The sequence below is a fragment of the Bubalus bubalis genome, chromosome 7 (genome assembly GCF_019923935.1).
Source record: "Bubalus bubalis isolate 160015118507 breed Murrah chromosome 7, NDDB_SH_1, whole genome shotgun sequence".
Taxonomy (NCBI): Eukaryota; Metazoa; Chordata; class Mammalia; order Artiodactyla; family Bovidae; genus Bubalus; species Bubalus bubalis.
Window position 1 is genome coordinate 37,480,106 of NC_059163.1, and position 22,745 is coordinate 37,502,850.

The window sequence follows — 22,745 nt, forward strand, 5'->3', positions numbered from 1 at the left end:
CACTATCACACATATTTTTACTGGTTTTCTTGATTTCATTTTAGCTTTATCACTTAATTATGTAGGTGGCATTTATAAGACTGCACAGAAATGGTATACAGGAAATAAAATGGTTCATTTAGTTTGAGTGAATTACTGTAATGAAGGAATCATTTCTCACAGATAACTGATTCAACAATATTAAATCACCAGAAAGTATTTCAGTACATCAAGAAAGAGTTTTTTTTTTTATTTTTTATTTTTTTAATGATACTTGGTGTTTATTTCTAATCAAAAAAGCAACAGAACTCATGTGCACGCCCTTCTGTTCAGGCTTTTAATCTTCTACTGTTTTGGAAAGAACACAATGGTACTACTAACACAGTGTAACTAAAGTGATAATTCAATGTGCACAGGACATTCCGTGATACAACCACATTTCCTGTATAACTTTCCATGGCCTGGTTAATATTTTCTGTCCCTTAATTTTGCTTTATACACATGAGAAGTTCCCACTAGAACAGGGCTTTTATAAGACAGGAAAGGAGAAAGTTGGGTACATCTTTGGATGCCAGAACAAGGAAAATAGGTGGCTTCTATTAAGAAAAAGCTTGGCTTTGCAGATGTATAAAACTTTACTAATAATACTATTAAAATTTTAAGAAGTCTTTTATCAAAATCTGAGATTAATGATTATTTTTACATCTTTCCTAAATTATATAAGGCATCCAGGGTGTTTTAATTCAAAGAATACTTTCCACTTTACATACTTTTGCTGTTAAATATTTTGTTTTTGTATATAAATATAAATTATTATTTATAATTATTTTAGATATTCCTATTATATATATGCTCTGCTATTTTTTATAAGACATCTACTATGTCTCAGTTTTTTTGATTAGTATTGTTTAACTTATCTCATTTCAATTCTGGAATCAATTTCTTTTTCCCAAAGTTGATCCTTTGCATGTTCATCTATTAACAGACAGAAAAAGGATCTCGAGTATAAGATCATTCTAAATAATAATGTTATTGCTTTATATTTTCTTTAAAAACACTTCATTTGGAAGCTATTTGGACAAAATCTCTTATTGCTATCATTTAGAACCCTGCTGTCTGTCTAATTGCCCTTCGTGAAGTCTAACAATATCAAACAATGTAGAGGTAATTAAAGACTCTGGATAAAGTTGTATCTTTCCAGAGAAGAATTATTTTGCTTCCTCAATCTTTAGGGCTGGACTTTAGAAATTACAGATCACTTAAATCCAAACAAGTGGTAAGATGATTCAAAATTCAGCTTCATTTTTTCTGAGAACTGGTCTCTTTTTGACTTCTTTATTTTGTGATACCAGTGAAATTTTTGGCTTTTATTAAGGATTCTCCTTCTTAACTGGAAATAAAGTCTGCTTTTTTGTTTGCTCAGGCTTGTGGGTCTATGGAAAGTCTTGCTTAACTGTCTCTTCCAATACAAGCAGATGTCTCTAGGGGAATGTGGCTTCGGTTTCTGGGCTCAGCTTTCTGGAGTTCCTTTCCTCCCAAATATTAGCTTCCTAATACTACACTTTCTTATTAACTCTATGGAGATTTTGATAAAATATTTTTTATACTTTCCTAGTTGTCCTCTGAAGGAAGTTTTGGGTAGAACATGCAGTTTACCATTACAGTTGATGGAATTCTTTGTTTATGCTTAAGGATACCTAATACATAGAATATCATTCAATTTTCTTTCCTTTTTTTTGAGGGCTTCCCAGGTGGCCCTAGTGGTAAAGAACCTGCCTGCCAATGCAGGAGACATAAGAGATGAGACATTCTGGTTCATTCTCTAATTGACAAATTCTTCTGCTTAGTCTAACTGGCTATACCATCATTCCATTACATTTTTATTGCCATAAAATTGTTTGATTTCTATACATTTTATTTGGTATTTTGTCAGATGAAACAATGTTTATAGTACCATCAACATTTTCTCATGTTTTTGATTCTTTATTTTACATCTTTACTCATTTTTAAATAAATTTAGGTGATAAAGTTAATGAGACACTTTATACATCTAATGCTCTTTGAAATTAATCTTGGGCTTTGATAATTTATTACATTGTATGATACATTTCCAATGTTTGTTTTTAAAAAAGCACTGATGATTGAGCATATTATTGACTATATCATAAACAAACCTTGGAGGCTTTATTTATTATCAATGTGAATACAGTGAATCATGATAATGAAAATGTAATTTCCAAACAAATACAATCATTGACTATGGAGAGTCACAAACTAATTATGAATAGAGTCCATCAGCTTTCTTATCTATTTTAATTTGTTATTTTTATAGAAGTAACATAATTTCTACAAAGCTACATTTACTTCAATAGCCAAGATATGCAAGCAACATAAATATCTATCAACAAATGAATGGATAAAGATGTGATATAGAGATATAAAATGGAAACAGTCATAAGAAAGAATGAAATTTTGTCACATGTAGCAACATGGATGCATTTGGAGGTTATTATGAGAAGTGTAATAAGCCAGAAAGAAAAATGCTCTATGATATTACTTATATGTGGATCTAAAAAAACACAACAAACTAGTGAATATAACAACAACAGCAAAGCAGACTCATAAATATGGAGAACAAACCAGTGGTTACCAAGCGGGAGACAGAAAGGGAGGGGGCAACATAAAGACAGGGGATTAAGAGGTACAAACTATTATGTATAAAATAAACTACAAGGATATATTCTGAAACATAGGGAATGTAGCCAATATTTCATAATAACTAAGAATGGAGCTCAACCCTTAAACTGTGAATAACTATATTGTATATATTTAACATATTATATTGTTCATCAACTATATGTTAATAAATAATAAATAAATAAAATAAAACTCCCAGGTAAAACTTAAAACAATCAGGGAATTGAAGAATAACAGTGGCTACATATATTCATTTTCCTTTTCCTGCATTTACTGTTTTGATTTTACTCCTCCTCTTTATCATGATATTTACTGACTGAAAACACTCAGAAAAAAAAAAAATAGTACATTAGAAAGTTAGTAAATTAGGAATTGAGATCCTTAGGTGCTAGACAAGATTAGCCATTACATCAAATCAAAGAAAATCATTAAATTGATTAAATTTAGACCTATAATTTAATCATACTTGTCCTTACTTTTTTTATTGTTCATATATTGGGTTGGCCAAAAAGTTTCCAGTAAGATGTTATGGAACAGCCTGTAAGAACTTTATGGACACGCATATGATTAATAGTAGATATATTTCAAAGACATTTACAGTATCACATGAATAAAGTAAAAGTATTGAAAAATTATTTATTATATTTCTATGTTGAAAAATTATTTATCAGTTTATTATGCATAAGTATTATGCTTGCTATGTGTAGCAGTTTATGCTTATTATCCCAATCATTTGTCTTGATTTAATTTACCTTTAACAAAGATTAAAAATATATACTATTAGGATAATTGACAAAAGCTAATGCAAAGTTTCAGGTATTCATTTTTTAATAATAATTCATGGGGTCGCAAAAAGTCCGACATGACTGAGCGACTGAACTGAACTGAACTAAATTAATATTTTTTTGAGAAGTGATATGTTGGTTAAAAGTTTTTCAGTCTGCCTTCTCACAAAATACAGGTATTTATGCTACATCATCTTCTAAACATTCACATTAACACATGTCTATGACTGAACGACTTCACTTTCGCTTTTCACTTTCATGCACTGGAGAAGGAAATGGCAACCCACTCCAGTATTCTTGCCTGGAGAATCCCAGGGACGGGGGAGCCCGGTGGGCTGCCATCTATGGGGTCGCACAGAGTCGGACACGACTGAAGTGACTTAGCTTAGCTTAGCTTGTGAGAGGAAACCAGGGCATCCTGGGTGGTTCAGTGGTAAAGAACCTGCCTACCAATGCAGGAGATGAAGAGACATGGGTTCCATCCATGAGTGGGGAAGATCCCCTGGAGAAGGAAATGGCAATTCGTCTAGTATGCTATACTTTTTAATATAAATTTATTTATTTTAATTGGAGGTTAATTACTTTACAATATTGTATTGGTTTTGCCATACATCAACATGAATCTGCCACAGGTATAGAGGAGTCTGACAGGCTATAGTCCATGGGGTTGTAAAGAGTCAGACATGACTGAGCACTCACCCATGCATGAGAGGAAAACAGTGGTTAAACTACTTTCAATGAAATTCGACCTTGTACAAATATTCCTTCTTCCAAATAACCCTAATGGTGTTTTTAATACTTTGTGTTCTATTTAATAATTTTTCAGGATTTAAAAATTATTTTCATTTTCCCCTAAATCTTTTTTTTTAGATAAAATGTATACTATGTTTCAGAATCATCACATGAAAATCAACATTTCAAGAACAGTCACCATGCTTGATGTTTTCTATGAACTGCCTCTTGCCTGTTTTCATCAAAGTGTTGCATGTAAATATATACTCAAAGCTCAGATATGGTTTCATAGAACTTAAGCATAGCAGACTACTACCATATCTTTTTTGGAAAATTAAGTTCCTTATTTTACTTTGTGCTTGTAGTTTCTTTAATTTATTTCACAATACACTCATTTTATTTACTTGCCTTACAAGATTATCCTGAAATGGGATGTCATTTGAAATGCACCTAATAACTATTGGATTGACAATTGTTTTTCAATTACAATTGCAGTTATTTTAGTTCATTTCAGGAAGTCATTTTAGATTAAATCAAGTTTGTTTCATGAGTTAAAGATTTTTTTTAATGTTTCTTTCCTATAGGATCTTAATGGCCTTCTAATTATGTTTATTTCAGCATTTGTTTTACTAATGTCATTTTCTGTGGTAAGAAAAAAGTCCACTGAATGTGAAATATAGTATTCTATGCTCAACAATTTATCACCAAAATCTCAAACATCTTAATCAACTATTGGTGATATCCTTCCTTTATTAATTTTCACACAAGGAATATAATTAAAAGATTTTGCAATATAATAACTTTAGTACATATTCACACTTTGCCAGACTTTATCATTACAAATAGAATTCTGAAACATAAATGTTTCTTTTGTATTAAGGTTATGTTATTCACACATTGATGCAACTATTTTAATCCATTTTTTCTTTTTTAACTTTAAAATGAATCTATATTGTTTTATATATATAATTATTTTATTTGAAAAAATGAACATTTATAATATCAGCACATTTATATTACATATGAACACATTAATCATATAGTTTGCTTTCTACAAATGGATTATTGAAAATAATAATTAGTAAACTTTAAATCTATCATGTTACATTTTTTGAGTCTTTACTAACTAAAGGTTGTTGACGTAGCATATTTATTTTTCTGAGCATTTCAAATATATCTCCTAATAGTCTGTATATATTAATTATCTAGAAAATAGAGTCTTTCTTTGCTTCTTCCGCTCAGTATTTATCATCTCCCAGATTGACTGAAACACCTGTATCTAGTGGCACATCACAGTGAACAATCCATACAAATTCACTTTTTTTCTCTGACATGAAGTTCTGGAATTATAGGAACTGAACTGAGCCACATAGGAACTTGTACAACATTTTCTTTTTTTTAATTTTATTTTATTTTTTAACTTTACAATATTGTATTGGCTTTACCATATACAACATTTTCTTACTTCCACCAAACTTTTCAACAGAGCCAGCCCTGCATTGTTGTTCTTCAGTCATTCAGCCATGTCTGACTTTTTGTGACCCCATGGACTGCAGCATGCCAGGGTTCCCTGTCCTTCACAATCTCCCAGAGCTTGCTCAAACTCATGTAAACTGAGTCAGTGATACCACCTAACCATCTCTTCCTCTGTCATTTTCTTCTCCTGCTTTTAATCTTTCCTCACATCAGGATCTTTTCTAATAAGTCAGCTCTTTGCATCAGGTGGCCAAAGTATTGGAGCTTCAGCATCAGTCCTTCCAATGAATATTCAGGATTGATTTCTTTTAGGATTGACTGGTTTGATCTCCTTGCAGTCCAAGGGACTCTCAAGAGCCTTCTCCAACACCACAGTTCAAAAGCATAAATACTTTGGAGCTCAATCTTCCTTATCATCCAACTCTCACATCCATACATAACTATTGGAAAAACCATAGCCTTGACTAGACGGACCTCTGTTGGCAAAGTAATGTTTCTGCTTTTTAGTATGCTGTCTAGGTTGGCCATAGCTTTTCTTCCAAGGAGCAAGCATCTTTTAATTTCATGGCTGAAGTCACCATCTGCAGTGATTTTGGAGCCCAAGAAAATAATGTCTGTCATAGTTGCCATTGTTTCCCATCTACTTGCCATGAAGTGATGGGACCACTTGCCATGATCTTCGTTTTTTGAATGTTGAGTTTTTAAGCCAGCTTTTTCACTCTCCTTTTTCATCTTCATCAAGAAGCTCTTTAGTTTCTCTTTACTTTCTGACCTAAGGGTAGTGTCATATGCATATCTGAGGTTATTAATGTCACTGATGCCAGCCCTGCATAACACACTTTTAAGAACAGAATTTTATTTCTTTACTCTTCATCCTATCTCATCACAGCAGTCACAAAGCACCCAAGATGTAGACAACAAAAATTGATCACTGTTTTCTTTCCCCAAATGTTCTGCATGGTCCACCAGGAATATTCCACCACATTAATGAAGTGGTTTCTTTAATTAATCCTTAACTGTTCTCGAAATTTATCCCTCCTAATGTGTGTGCTCAGTCATTCAATCATGTCTAACTCTTTGCAGTTCCATGATCAGTAGCCTGCCAAGCTCCTTTTTTCATGGAATTTTCCAGGCTAAAATATTGGAGCAGGTTGCCTTTCCCCATTCCTGGAGATCTTCCTGACCCAGGGATCAAACTCATGTCTCTTGCGTCTCTTGCATTGGCCGGCAGAATCTTTACCACTAGTGTCACCTGGGAAGCCCTCTTCTTCCTAGTAGGATTAGTGATCAAATACAAAGGGTAGAGGTTAGGTGGCAGGTTTACCAAGTCTTAAGTATGAGACTTGGTATGTTTTAGGTCATGAAGGATACTATTATTTTTGAAAAATTCCTTCAGTATTTTTTCTTCTAAATTTTTCCTCTTTCAGTATTACTATGAATATAGGTTTCAGTTAGTATTCAATTCCATCTGTAATTAAGATCGATGAAAAATAATTTTAATACCTTATAAATTATACTGTATTAAATAATTTAACCTATGCAAGCTTTAGTCTGTACGATCTAACTGTTAATACTAACTGACTCTAAGTTTTCAGTCCCTGGGATTGCAAAGAGTTGGACATGACTGAGTGCCTAACACTTCCTGCTTCTCATAAACACAAATACAGAACACATGCCATCAGTGAGTCAATAAAGATTTCTGACTTTCATTATTTAAAAAAAAAATTCTATTGCTGACTTTTATTATTTCTAAAATTGAATATCTGGAGACATGAACTTAAGTATTTAAGTTAAAATTTATACTGCTGATCAACATTCTAGAAGGAGAATTTTAATCATATTAGATTGATGTGAATGTAACTGTGGTTTTGGACTGCGAATTTTAAATCATTATAACTAGGCTCAAACACACCTATATTAATCAAAGTATTAATAGGAACCATTAAAATCAACACATTTTTGCCAACAGAAATGTTTATTTATTCCTGTAGCATAAAAATCCATGCTTTAGTGTTCAGTGAACTCTTGGGAAGCATTTTCTGCCTCCTGCTGGTGGTGGAAATGTTTTCTCTGCAAAAAATTGTCGAGATACTTGAAGAAGTGGTTGGTGAAAGGTCAGGTGAATTTGGCAGATGGGGCAAAACTCTGTAGCCCAATTTGTTCAACTTTTGAAGTATTGGTTTTGTGACATGAGGTTGGGCATTGTAATGGGGAAGAATTGGGGCCTTTCTGTTGACCAGTGCTGGCTGCATGGGTTGCAGTTTTCTGTGCATCTCATCGATTTGCTGAGCCTACTTCTCAGATATAATGGTTTTGCCAAGATTCAGAAAGCTGTAGTGGATCAGACCAGCAGCAAAGCACCAAAGAGTGATTATGATCTTTTATTTTTTGGGTGCAAGTTTGGCTTTGGAAGTATTTTGGAGCTTCTTCCTGGTCTAACCAGTGAGCTGGTCATTGCCAGTTGTGATATCCACTTTTTGTTGCATGTCACAAAACAATCAAGAAATTTTTCATTGTTGTTGCTTAGAGTAAGAGAAGATGACACTTCAAAATGATGATTGCTTTGATTTTCAGTCAGTTCACGAGGAACCCACTTATTGGGCTGTTTCACCTGTTCAAATGCTGAACGACTGTAGAGTGGTTGACATTGAGCTCTTAGGCAACTTATCATGTAGTTGTAAAAGGATCAGCTTTGATGATTGCTCTCAAATGGTCATTGTCAACTTCCAATGGCTGGCCACTGTGCTCATCTTCAAGGCTCTCATCTTCTTTGTAAAACTTCTTGAATATTTTAGATGACTTAAATCCGGTATAATTTGTATCATTACCCTGTTCCTTAATATTTTAAAATTTAAGAACAAATCTTCTTGAAGGAAAAAAATACTCAAACCTTTTAAATCTGTTTTATATTATAGGATTTAATTCAACCATTAATGTGAATTTTTGTGCAAAACCTCTATAATAGAGAGCTTTAGAAAAAAATTTATTTATTTTGCAATAAAATGCAGTTTTATATATACACACACACACACACATATATATATATATACACACACACACATAGTTGTCATTTTAGTCACCAACTTTTTTTACTATGATTCATAATAAAGAATGTACAGTAGTCAAATAAAAACAAAAATGTATCTATACAATTTAAGCTAAAAACAAAAATGTATCTATACAATTTAAGCTATTGAAACAAAACATTGAAGAAACAATACTAAACTTGTCTATCTAGAATTTATCCTAATATGTTGCATCCAGTGCCATGACAATCCATTTCTACTTTATTCTACTCTATTCTAGCCCTTTATATACTGCTGATAATAATACTAATTCTATCTTTAAACGTATTATGGTCACAACCAGCAATTCAGAAAAACCTATTTTAGTAAAATAAATATATTTGAATCGTATGCAGACACTACTTATTTGGGATGTTATTTCATAGTTTATGAACTCTTCCAATCATCAGGGATAGAACTCAAAGTCATGGTAGAATATAATAGGTATAGTAGATGCATTAGAGCTACTACATAGCCATAATTCAGCTGTGAGCCAGCTGTCCGAGTTCAATGTACTCAGTATTATAATTTTCAGGACTATTCACACATGCTAAAATTCATTATGCAATGTATATCCTTATCCTTTATAAACTATTTTTCCTGATGTTTTTCCAGCCTATTCCATCTAAGCTCAACAAGCATAGAGAATATCAGAAAATGTATGTTTTGCTCTTTGAAAACATAATTGAAACTAATCTAAAGGTTTATATAGCAGTTAGTAACTCTGTTTCTCTGGGACACAGTGTTCAAAGATTACAACCTTTAAATGCCATGTTTATTTCATAAGTAGATTTATAGTTATAGCTTAAAGCTTAACATTCAGAAAACTAAGATTATGGCATCTGGTCCCACCACTTCATGGCAAATAGATGGAAACAGTAGAAACAATGGCTGACTTTATTTTTCTGTGAAGAGCTGACTCATTTGAAAAGACTCTGATGCTAGGAAAGATTGAGGGCAGGAGGAGAAGGGGGTGACAGAGGATGAGATGGTTGGATGACATCACCGACTCGATGGACATGGGATTGGGTGGACTCCAGGAGTTGGTGATGGACAGGGAGGCCTGGCATGCTGTGATTCATGGGGTCACAGAGTCGGACACAACTGAGCAACTGAACTGAACTGAGACTTATAGTTTATTCTTATTGAGAGCGTTGAAAGGAAGTAGTTTTCCTTGAAGGCATTAACAGCTTCTAAATTATCTGATTGATCATTGTGGATACAGCCAGAATTGACTCATCTAGGTCACAGGTAGATCTCTTTGCCTAGAAGGATTGAATTAATTTTGCACTGATATTTCCCACTATTAAAAAGATGCTATAAATGTGAAAAAAGTGAAGTGAAATTCAGCCAGTCATGTCTGACTCTTTGCAATCCCATGGACTGTAGCCTGCCAGGCTCCTCTATGCTTTGAATTTTCCAGGCAAGAATATTAGAATGGGTAGCCATTTCCTTCTCCAAGGGATCTTCCCAACCCATGGATCAAACCTGGGTCTCCTACATAGCAGGCAGATTCTTTACCATCTGAGCCACCAAAGAAGCCCCAAAACCTCATAAAGTGCTATTGAAAATAGTGTCTTACACCAATATTACTAAAATGGAGTGAACTTGACAACATGTATAATCAGAGGTGGTCAATGATTATTTGTCAAATATAAATGGATTTTCATAAGTTTTATATTTTCTTCTATATCATAATTGCAAAGTCATTTTAAACTGTAGATACCTCTTTGCATTTGTTTCCATCATACTTCTTTGGCAGCATATTTTCAGTATGATTAATAAATATAGCTATTTAAAAATTCTTTTCAACAAATAATTTTAGCACGCATTTCAGAACAACAAATGGCTATATAAATAAAACAATTAGTAGTAAATAAAAAAAAGTGTCTTTACCTGAATGTTTTCTAATTAAAAAAAATCAAATGTCAGAGTTAAATGTTTGTGTATTCCTCATTTGCCACACTATTATTAAATTTTGTTTAGATGTAATCTTAATAAAGTTTAACTTCTGATTACAAGTTTTAACTTATGAGTTATTTATTCATGAGAACTTGCATGTGTAAGTTGCAGGAATTTTTGCAGTAAATTTAGAAAGAATTGACTGCATTTAAGCTGTATTACATTATCATTACTCTTACTGACAATTTAGAAAGTAATGTTTTGAAAATGAAATAACAATTGTGTAATATTCTTTTGACAGTACTCTTAAATTATTATATATGAATTGAATTTGCTTAAAATTGTACCTCAAAGTTAAGAATTAAATTTTCAATACAGCCTTTAAAGTAATAATAAAGAATTCATTTTAAGAAAAAATAAAAATATTCTGATAATTGTGAATCAACTTTTTTATTATGGATGCTTGTTCAGTTCAGTTCAGTCGCTCAGTCGTGTCCGACTCTTTGAGACCCCATGAATGGCAGCACGCCAGGCCTCCCTGTCCATCACCAACTCCCGGAGTTCACTCAGACTCACGTCCATCGAGTCAGAGATGCCCTCCAGCCATCTCATCCTCTGTAGTCCCCTTCTCCTTCTGCCCCCAATCCCTCCCAGCATCAGAGTCTTTTCCAATGAGTCAACTCTTCGCATGAGGTGGCCAAAGTACTGGAGTTTCAGCTTTAGCATCATTCCTTCCAAAGAAATCCCAGGGCTGATCTCCTTAAAAATGGACTGGTTGGATCTCCTTGCAGTCCAAGGGACTCTCAAGAGTCTTCTCCAACACCACAGTTCAAAAGCAACAATTCTTCGGCGCTCAACCTTCTTCACAGTCCAACACTCACATCCATATATGACCACTGGAAAACCATAGCCTTGACTAGATGGACCTTTGTTGGCAAAGTAATGTCTCTGCTTTTGAATATGCTATCTAGGTTGGTCATAACTTTCCTTCCAAAGGAGTAAGTGTCTTTTAATTTCATGGCTGCAGTCACCATCTGCAGTGATTTTGCAGCCCAAAAAAATAAAGTCTAACACTGTTTCCACTGTTTCCCCATCTATTTCCCATGAAGTGATGGGACTGGATGCCATGATCTTCATTTTCTAAAGTTTCAGATTTAGCATATAATAAAGGTATTTTGATTTTCCTAATCATACAGAAATTTTAGTATTCTACTTATTACTAGTAGTATTTTATGTAGAAGACAGTAAAGTTATATTTCTGCTATAATTAATTTGCTCATAATACTAAAAGTCAATAGTACATACTATTGTGATAGAGTGGCTTATTCCTGATAGAGAAAATAACTCAGTTCCACATGTTAATTTTAAATAAATTTTGAATGAGGTCACAGTTCTCCAGTTTTAAATGAAGCTATCTAAGACTTTTTTTTTTTTTTTTTAAGAATAATTTTCAAGTTGCACAAGCTATACATAGGTCAACTTCCCTTATAGCTCAGTCAGTAAAGAATCTACCTGCAATGCAGGAGACCTGAGTTCACTTCCTGGGTCAGGAAGATACCATGGATAAGGATATGGAAACCCACTCCAGTATGCTTGCCTGGGAAACTCCATGGACAGAGGAGCCTGGCAGGCTACTGTCCATGGGGTCACAAAATTGGACAAAAATTAGCAACTAAATCACCACCATACATAGGTCACTTATTTTATTACATGTCCACAAATTGAATTCATCTGTGTAACAAGTTCCTAGACCAAAAAGCAGAAAATCACCATCCCTAAAGCACCCGCCCATCATGCTTTCTTCCAGAATTATCCATAGTGCTTATCCTGTAAAGGATAACTACTATCTCCATTTCTAATACTGGATAATCATTTTTAATCATCTTCTGAGATCTAATCTATCTTCTAATGGAAAATATTGCTTTTAAAATATGTTTACACCTGTGCTTACAATTAAATGTCATTTTTCATTGAATAGGTCCACAGTGGTATCCTTCTCGAGTAGGCCTGCAGCTAGAACGTGGTAAGAAATAATTTCACTCATCTATTTATTTAATTTAGAATCCCTTTTCTGTCATCAATAGGCAATATTTATTTATCGCTTACCAAATGACAGGTATTATAATAAATACTTTAAACATATTGTTTTATTTGAGCCTCCTCAAAAGCTAGTGATTCACGTTTATGGTAGAGGAATTTTAGTCTCACAAAAATAAATTTCATACATTCACTGTCATTGTGTATTGAAGGCAGGATCTTAACTAACATCTGTCTCAAAAGCTTTTATTGCTATATCCCTCAGTCTACTGCCTGCTAATATACTCTCAGGGATACGGCTCAGTTCTCTTTCCCTTTTTTCCTGTTCAAAAGCAGAATAAGAGAGATAAGGAGAAACAGAATTAATGAATTATAAGGAGAAGTATTCTTTCCATTTAATAAGCCTCAAGTGTTTCAAAATTTCAAACCTTATTTTCTGGTCATAAAATTTAAAAATTTTATGCTAAAAATACACAAAAGTGAGTCCTGCTAAGAATCATTGGGATTGACATCACATCACTTGACCTTACATTTGAACTTGTTAAATAAAAGCTCTGGGTAGATTGGAAATGTCTGAGGAATATTCAGTTCAGGTTCATGATAATAAATCTACAGAGATATCTTTTAAGAAATTTAAATATTTAAATTTTCCTACACAATCCTGACCTGCATTGTATTTTTCTGGTACTTTGCTAATATCCAGGCTATCATTTCTTAGATATCATATTCACTTAAGGGCAAATGATTTCTCTAAGATGTTTTGTTGTTTTCATTGCTATCTTAATTATTCCACCTTTTTCTGAGATGTCTATGTTGAAAACATGGGTATCCAGAATATTTTTATAAATCACCATTTCTTGAGGTTTCATATTTTTTGAAATTCAAGTGTTCAAGGCAAATTCTCATCCAGTTAGAGTTTTGAAAAGAAGAATCATTGTCTTGTTTCTTTTTGCCTCTATGGGGCTTTTTAACACATGGTTGATGAAATAATATAAAATGAAATCATGGTATTGTTTTCTGAACTTGATTCTTATATGAATTAAAAAAAAAAAAACCTGAATACCACAAGCATCAGTGTCAGATGTAATTTCAATTTGAGGGATGTTATAAGGGACTGGGGAATTTCTGTTACTTCAACCTTTCTGGTGAATGTGACATTTTATTTCCCTTCACTCATATACCTGGTTGGATGTACCAGTGTGTGATGAGAATAAAGCATAACCCTCCAAGTGTTCTTTGTTTTTTTTTTTGTTTTTTTTTTTTTTGGAGTGTTTTATAAACAGCCCCATCAAGGACTACCTTTATTGTTTTTTTTATAAGAATGTGATGAACTATTTGAAAAAGGGAATCTATGAATTTAGTGATATAAGCAGGATATGGCACAAAGGCTATTTGGAATAAAACAATTTAAAACCTATCTTTCTACTTACTTATATTCAGAATCTTCTTTTGTAAAGTGAGCTAATAAAGAATCTAACTTATGGTTTGTGTGTGTGTGTATGTGTGCTTTTTTGTAGGTGGTGGCTAGTGTGTAAGTAAGATTATGTTTATAAAGTACTATAATGATTTGTGCATGGTTAACACCTCATTAAACATAGTTATAACTATTAATATTAAGGAAAAAGACAACACCAAAACAAAGCAAGGCATGAATATTACATATTTGCTGCCAGAGTATCTTTGCCAGAATGAGTGCACTATGAATAATTATATCATGTTATTTTAGAGTCTTTTACATTTTCTGTACACAAAAAACTGCTAAAACACAAATAAAAGAACAAGCAATTTATTTTTATGGGAAAATATAGCCAACATTTTTTTGGCTTGGGATCTCTGCTTAGCTGGGCTGGGGTTGGCCTTGCTTGGCTAGTTTCATTCAAACAGCTAAGGTGAGCTGGTGGATTGCTGGACTGGCCAGAATGTTCAGGGCTGCAGCCAGTCCTCTCTGCTCTATATGGTTTCATGCTTCATCAGAAAGTTCTGGCCTTGGTGGAATCAGAAGTGCAAATAAATGAGCACAAGCATTCAAGAATTCATGAAGCCCAGGCTTAGAACTGGCTTATGATCCCTTGTCCCACATTCTATTTGTCAGAGCAAGATACTAGACTACCTTATATTCAAGGGGTGGGGAAACCGACACCAACTCTTAATAGAAGGGACTAAAAGTCATATTATGAGTAATGCTGCCATGGTAATGGTGAATAATTTCAGCCATTGTTGCAATAAATCTGTCATACAAACTGGTAACCTAAATGTGTTCTCTCATTACTGTGATTAATATAATTTATAATGTCCTGGAAGTATGGGATGCATCGCTTAGAGTAAGGATCTGGCCTGAATGCCCCGAGTGCTACCTGAGCAAACTAATTTGGGCTACCAAACCAGACTGTGGGATAACTACAATGCAAAAAGCCAGCCCTAACCTAAGACACTGCCAGGCCCGCGCACAGAACAAAGGACTGAACAGAGATAGCCGGCTGCAGACCATCCCCCTCTTGTGACAGGCAGCCAGAGCCAGAAGCGGGCAATCGCAGCCCCAGAGAGACATCATCTACAAAACCATAAGCAGGTTTCTTTGCTAACTAAGACTTCTTGGGGTTCTGGACGGTCAACACCCGCCTGAGAAGGTGCGCCAGTTGTACACCCAGAAAATTGAGCGGCAGGGAGGTGATAAGTCGCAGCAACCGTGCTCACCGAACACCTTATCACCTGAGCTGCTTGGACCTGGGAAGGGCACAAAACACTGGCCCAACCGAGTCTGCGCCTCTGACGACTACCCGAGTGCCTGAACCTGAGCGGCTTGGACCTGGGAAGCACAAGCAGCTCAGGGCTGGCCTCAGATGGTTCCCGGAGGAGCAATCTAGAGCCTGAGCAGTGTGGGCAGGGAGGCTACACGCGCCGTGAGTGGGGGCAGGCCCAGTGTGGCTGAGGCACTGCAAGCACATGCCAATGTTATTTGTTTGCAGTGTCCCTCCCTCCCCACAGCGTGACTGAACAAGTGAGCCTAAAAAAAAAAAAAAAGGTGTCCACCACCGCCCCCTTTGTATCAGGGCAGAAATCAGACACTGAAGAGACCAGCAAACAGAAGAAGCTATAACAGAGGGAACCGCCTTGGAAGCAACAGGCAATAAATTAAAACCCTGTCGTTAGTACCAACCACATAGGAAGGGGCCTATAGATCTTGAGAAATATAAGCCGGACCAAGGAACTAGCCGAAAATGAACTGCCCCACAATACCCACAACACCAGAGAAAGTCCTAGATATATTTTTACTATTTTTATGATCATTCTTTCTCTCTTTTTTTAAATTTTTAAAAAAAATTTTAAGCCCTCTATTACTCCTTTAATTTTCACTTTTATAACCTACTATTACTTTGCAAAAGAAAAAAAAAAAAAGACCCTATTTTTTTAAAGCAAACTTCATATATATTCCTTATAATTTTTGTAACCTTTTTTTTTTTCCTTTTCTCTTTCTTTCTTTTTCTTTCTTTCTTTCTTTTTTTTTTTCTTTCTTTAACATTGTATTTTTGAAATTCCAAACTCTACTCTAGATTTTTAATTTTAGCTTTTTGGTTGCTGCTGCTGCTAAGTCGCTTCAGTTGTGTCCAACTCTGAGCGACCCCATAGACTGCAGCCCACCAGGCTCCCCCGTCCCTGGGATTCTCCAGGCAAGAATACTGGAGTGGGTTGCCATAGCTTTTTGGTATTTGTTATCAATTTTGTACCTATATTTTTTTTTAATAATTTTTGTGACATTTTTTTTCTTTCTTTCTCTTATTTTCTTTAACATTGTATTTCTGAAATTCCAAACTCTACTCTAGATTTTTAATTTATGCTTTTTGGTATTTGTTATCAATTTTGTACCTATATTTTCTTTATAATTTTTGTGACTTTGTTTGTTTTTGTTTGTTTGTTTTTTCCCTTTATTTTTCTTCTTCTTTTCTTTAACATTGTATTTTTGAAATTCCAAACTCTACTCTAGATTTTTAATTTTTGCTTTTAGGTATTTGTTACCAATTTTGTACCTTTAAGAACCCAATCTTCAGTATCCATTTTTTACTTGGGAGCGAAATTACTGGCTTGACTGCTCTCTCCCCCTTTGGACTCTCCTTTTTCTCCACCAGGTCGCCTGTGTCTCCTCCCTAACCCCTCTCTACTCTACCCAACTCTGTGAATTTGTGTTCCAGATGGTGGAGAACACTTAGGGAACTGATTACTGGCTGGATCTGTCTCTCTCCTTTTCATTACCCCCTTTTATCCTCCTGGCCACCTCTGTCTCCTTCCTTCCTCTTCTCTTTTCTGTATAACTCTGTGAACATCTCTGAGTGGTCCACCTGTGGAGTGCACATAAGGAAGTGATTACTGGCTAGCCTGCTCTCTCCTCTACTGATTCCACCTCATCTCATTCGGGTCACCTCTAACTCCCTCCTCCCTCTTCTTTTCTCCATGTAACACTGTGAACCTCTCTGGGTGACCCTCACGGTGGAGAAACTTTTCATCTTTAACCTAAATATTTTATTGATGATGCTGTATATAAGGAGAAGTTTAGAGACTACTGTAAAAATAAGACCAATAACTGGAAGCAGGAGGCTTAAGTCCAAACCCTGACTGCAGGGAACTCCTGACTCCAGGGAACATTAACTTACAGGAGCTCATCAAACGCCTCCATACCATCACTGAAACCAAGCACCACACAAGGGCCAAGAAGTTCCAGGGCAAGACATACCAAGCAAATTCTCCAGCAACACAGGAACACAGCCCTGAGCTCCAATACACAGCTGCCCAAAGTTACTACAAAACCATAGACATCTCATAACTCATTACTGGACACTTCATTGCACTCCAGAGAGAAGAAATCCAGCTCCACCCACCAGAACACTGACACACACAAGCTTCCCTAACCAAGCAACCTTGACAAGCCACCTGTACAAACCCACACACAGTGAGGAAACTCCACAATAAAGAGAACTCCACAAACTGCCAGAATACAGAAAGGACACCCCAAACTCAGCAATTTAAACAAGATGAAGAGACAGAGGAATACCCAGCAGGTAAAGGAACGGGATAAATACCACCAAACCAAACAAAAGAGGAAGAGATAGGGAATCTACCTGACAAAGAATTCCAAATAATGATAGTGAAATTGATCCAAAATCTTGAAATCAAAATGTAATCACAGATAAATAGCCTGGAGACAAGGATTGAGAAGATGCAAGAAAGCTTTAACAAGGACCTAGAGAAATAAAAAAGAGTCAATATATAATGAATAATGTAATAAATGAGATCAATACACTCTGGAGGCAACAAATAGTAGAATAACAGAGGCAGAAGATAGGATTAGTGAATTAGAAGACAGAATGGTAGAAATAAATGAATCAGAGAGGAAAAAATAAAAATGAATTAAAAGAAATGAGGACAATCTCAGAGACCTCCAGGACAATATTAAACACTAAAACATTCGAATCATAGGAGTCCCAGAAGAAGAAGACAAAAAGAAAGACCATGAGAAAATACTTGAGGAGATAATAGTTGAAAACTTCCCTAAAATGGGGAAGGAAATAATCACTCAAGACCAAGAAATCCAGAGAGGCCCAAACAGGATAAACCCAAGGTGAAACCAATAATTACCTTAAACGTAAATGGGTGGAATGCCCCAGCCAAAAGACAAAGACAGGCTGAATGAACACAAAAACAAGACCCCTATATATGTTGTCTACAAGAGACCAACCTCAAAACAGGGGACACATACAGACTGAAAGTGAAGGGCTGGAAAAAGATTTTCCATGCAAATAGAGACCAAAAGAAAGCAGGAGTAGCAATACTCATATCAGATAAAATAGACTTTAAAACAAAGGCTGTGAAAAGAGACAAAGAAGGTCACTACATAATGATCAAAGGATCAATCCAAGAAGAAGATATAACAATTATAAATATATATGCACCCAACATAGGAGCACCGCAATATGTAAGACAAATGCTAACAAGTATGAAAGGGGAAATTTACAATAACACAATAATAGTGGGAGACTTTAATACCCCACTCACACCTATGGATAGATCAACTAAACAGAAAATTAACAAGGAAACACAAACTTTAAAAGATACAATAGACCAGTTGGACCTAATTGATATCTATAGGTCATTTCATCCCAAAACAATGAATTTCACCTTTTTCTCAAGCGCACATGGAACCTTCTCCAGGATAGATCACATTCTGGGCCACAAGTCTAGCCTTGGTAAATTCAAAAAAATTGAAATAATTCCAGGCATCTTTTCTGACCACAATACAGTAAGATTAGATCTCAATTACAGAAGAAATACTATTAAAAATTTCAACATATGGAGGCTGAACAACAGGCTGCTGAATAACCAACAAATCCTAGAAGAAATCAAAAAAGAAATCAAAATTTGCATAGAAACGAATTAAAATGAAAACACAACAATCCAAAACCTGTGGGACACTGTAAAAGCAGTCCTAAGAGGAAAGTTCATAGCAATACAGGCATACCTCAAGAAACAAGAAAAAAGTCAAGTAAATAACCTAACTCTACACCTAAAGCAACTAGAAAAGGAAGACATGAAGAACCCCAGGGTTAGTAGAAGGAAAGAAATCTTAAAAATTAGGGCAGAAATAAATGCAAAAGAAACAAAAGAGACTATAGCAAAAATCAACAAATTCAAAATCTGGTTCTTTGAAAGGATAAATAAAATTGACAAACCATTATCCAGACGCATCAAGAAACAAAGGGAGAAAAATCAAATCAATAAAATTAGAAATGAAAATGGAGAGATCAAAACAGACAACACAGAAATACAAAGGATCATCAGATCAGATCAGATCAGTCACTCAGTTGTGTCCGACTCCTTGTGACCCCATGAATCACAGCACGCCAGGCCTCCCTGTCCATCACCAACTCCCAGAGTTCACTGAGACTCACGTCCATCGAGTCAGTGATGCCATCCAGCCATCTCATCCTTTGCCGTCCCCTTCTCCTCCTGCTCCCAATCCCTCCCAGCATCAGAGTCTTTCCAATGAGTCAACTCTTCGCATGAGGTGGCCAAAGTACTGGAGTTTCAGCTTCAGCATCATTCCTTCCAAAGAAATCCCAGGGCTGATCTCCTTCAAAATGGACTAGTTGGATCTCCTTGCAGTCCAAGGGACTCTCAAGAGTCTTCTCCAACACCACAGTTCAAAAGCATCGATTCTTCAGCGCTCAGCCTTCTTCACAGTCCAACTCTCACATCCATACATGACCACAGGAAAAACCATAGCCTTGACTAGACGAACCTTTGTTGGCAAAGTAATGTCCCTGCTTTTGAATATGCTATCTAGGTTGGTCATAACTTTCCTTCCAAGGAGTAAGCATCTTTTAATTTCATGGCTGCAGTCACCATCTGCAGTGATTTTGGAGCCCAGAAAAATAAAATCTGACACTGTTTCCACTGTTTCCTCATCGATTTCCTATGAAGTTATGGGACTGGATGCCATGATCTTAGTTTTCTGAATGTTGAGCTTTAAGCCAACTTTTTCACTCTCCACTTTCACTTTCATCAAGAGGCTTTTTAGTTCCTCTTCAGTTTCTGCTATAAGAGACTACTATCAGCAATTATATGCCAATAAAATGAACAATGTGGAAGAAATGGACAAATTCTTAGAAAAGTACAACTTTCCAAAACTGGACCAGGAAGAAATAGAAAATCTTAACAGACCCATCACAAGCACGGACATTGAAACTGTAATCAGAAAACTTCCAGCAAACAAAAGCCCAGGTCCAGACGGCTTCACAGCTGAATTCTACCAAAAATTTAGAGAAGAGCTAACACCTATCCTACTCAAACTCTTCCAGAAAATTGCAGAGGAAGGTAAACTTCCAAACTCATTTTATTAGGCCACCATCACCCTAATACCAAAACCTGACAAAGATGCCACGAAAAAAGAAAACTACAGGCCAATATCACTGATGAACATAGATGCAAAAATCCTTAACAAAAATCTAGCAATCAGAATCCAACAACACATTAAAAAGATCATACACCATGAACAAGTGGACTTTTTCCCAGGAATGCAAGGATTCTACAATATTTGCAAATCAGTCAATGTAATACACCACATTAACAAATTGAAAAATAAAAATGATATGATTATCTCAATAGATGCAGAAAAGGCTTTGAAAAAATTCAACATCCATTTATGATAAAAACTCTCCAGAAAGCAGGAATAGAAGGAACATACCTCAACATAATAAAAGCTATATATGACAAACCCACAGCAACCATTATCCTCAATGGTAAAAAATTGAAAGCATTTCCTCTAAAGTCAGGAACAAGACAAGGGTGCCCACTTTCACCATTACTATTCAACATAGTTTTGGAAGTTTTGGCCACAGCAATCAGAGCAGAAAAAAAGAAATAAAAGGAATCCAAATTGGAAAAGAAGAGTAAAACTCTCACTGTTTGCAGATGATATGATGCTCTACATAGAAAACCCTAAAGACTCCACCAGAAAATTACTAGAACTAATCAATGAATATAGTAAAGTTGCAGGATATAAAATCAACACACATAAATCCCTTGCATTCCTGTACACTAATAATGATAAAACAGAAAGAGAAATAAAGGAAAAAATTCCATTCACCATTGCAACAAAAAGAATAAAATACTTAGGGATATATCTACCTAAAGAAACTAAAGACCTATATATAGAAAACTATAAAACACTGGTGAAAGAAATCAAAGAGGACACTAATAGATGGAGAAATATGCCATGTTCATGGATTGGAAGAATCAATATAGTGAAAATGAGTATACTACCCAAAGCAATTTATAGATTCAATGCAATCCCTATCAAGCTACCAACAGCATTCTTCACAGAGCTAGAACAAATAATTTCACAATTTGTATGGAAATACAAAAAACCTCAAATAGCCAAAGCGATCTTGAGAAAGAAGAATGGAACTGGAGGAATCAACCTGCCTGACTTCAGGCTCTACTACAAAACCACAGTCATCGAGACAGTATGGTACTGGCACAAAGACAGACATATAGATCAATGGAACAAAATAGAAAGCCCAGAGATAAATCCATGCACCTATGGACACCTTATCTTTGATAAAGGAGGCAAGAATATACAATGGATTAAAGACAATCTCTTTAACAAGTGGTGCTGGGAAAACTGGTCAACCACTTGTAAAAGAATGAAACTAGAACACTTTCTAAAACCATACACAAAAATAAACTCAAAATGGATTAACAATCTAAACATAAGACCAGAAACTATAAAACTCCTAGAGGAGAACATAGGCAAAACACTCTCCGACATACATCACAGCAGGATCCTCTATGACCCACCTCCCAGAATATTGGAAATAAAAGCAAAAATAAACAAATGGGACCTAATTAAACTTAAAAGCTTCTGCACAACCAAGGAAACTATAAGCAAGGTGAAAAGACAGCCTTCAGAATGGGAGAAAATAATAGCAAATGAAGCAACAGACAAACAACTAATCTCAAAAATATACAAGCAACTACTACAGCTCAATTCCAGAAAAATAAATGACCCAATCAAAAAAATGGGCCAAAGAACTAAATAGACATTTCTCCAAAGAAGACATACAGATGGCTAACAAACACATGAAAAGATTCTCAACATCACTCATTATCAGAGAAATGCAAATCAAAACCACAATGAGGTACCGTTTCATGCCAATCAGAATGGCTGTGATCCAAACGTCTACAAGCAATAAATGCTGGAGAGGGTGTGGAGAAAAGGAAATCCTCTTACACTGTTGGTGGGAATGCAAACTAGTACAGCCACTATGGAGAACAGTGTGGAGATTCCTTAAAAATCTGGAAATAGAACTGCCTTATGATCCAGCAATCCCACTGCTGGGCATACACACTGAAGAAACCAGAATTGAAAGAGACACGTGTACCCCAATGTTCATCGCAGCACTGTTTATTATAGCCAGGACATGGAAGCAACCTAGATGTCCATCAGCAGATGAATGGATAAGAAAGCTGTGGTACATATACACAATGGAGTATTACTCAGCCATTAAAAAGAATACCTTTG

The 22,745-nt window shown here is 35.3% G+C and overlaps 1 protein-coding gene across 5 annotated transcripts in view; it reads left to right on the forward strand.

Moving 5' to 3' along the window:
* TECRL (trans-2,3-enoyl-CoA reductase like) overlaps positions 1–22,745 on the forward strand; it is a 148,786-nt gene that overhangs the window by 65,618 nt on the left and 60,423 nt on the right. For all 5 annotated transcript variants that reach the window (XM_025289998.3, XM_044945838.2, XM_006080572.4 and 2 more), the window contains exon 3: positions 12,615–12,659. In XM_025289998.3, the coding sequence (XP_025145783.1) occupies positions 12,615–12,659 (45 nt within the window). The remainder of the gene's footprint in view (positions 1–12,614; positions 12,660–22,745) is intronic.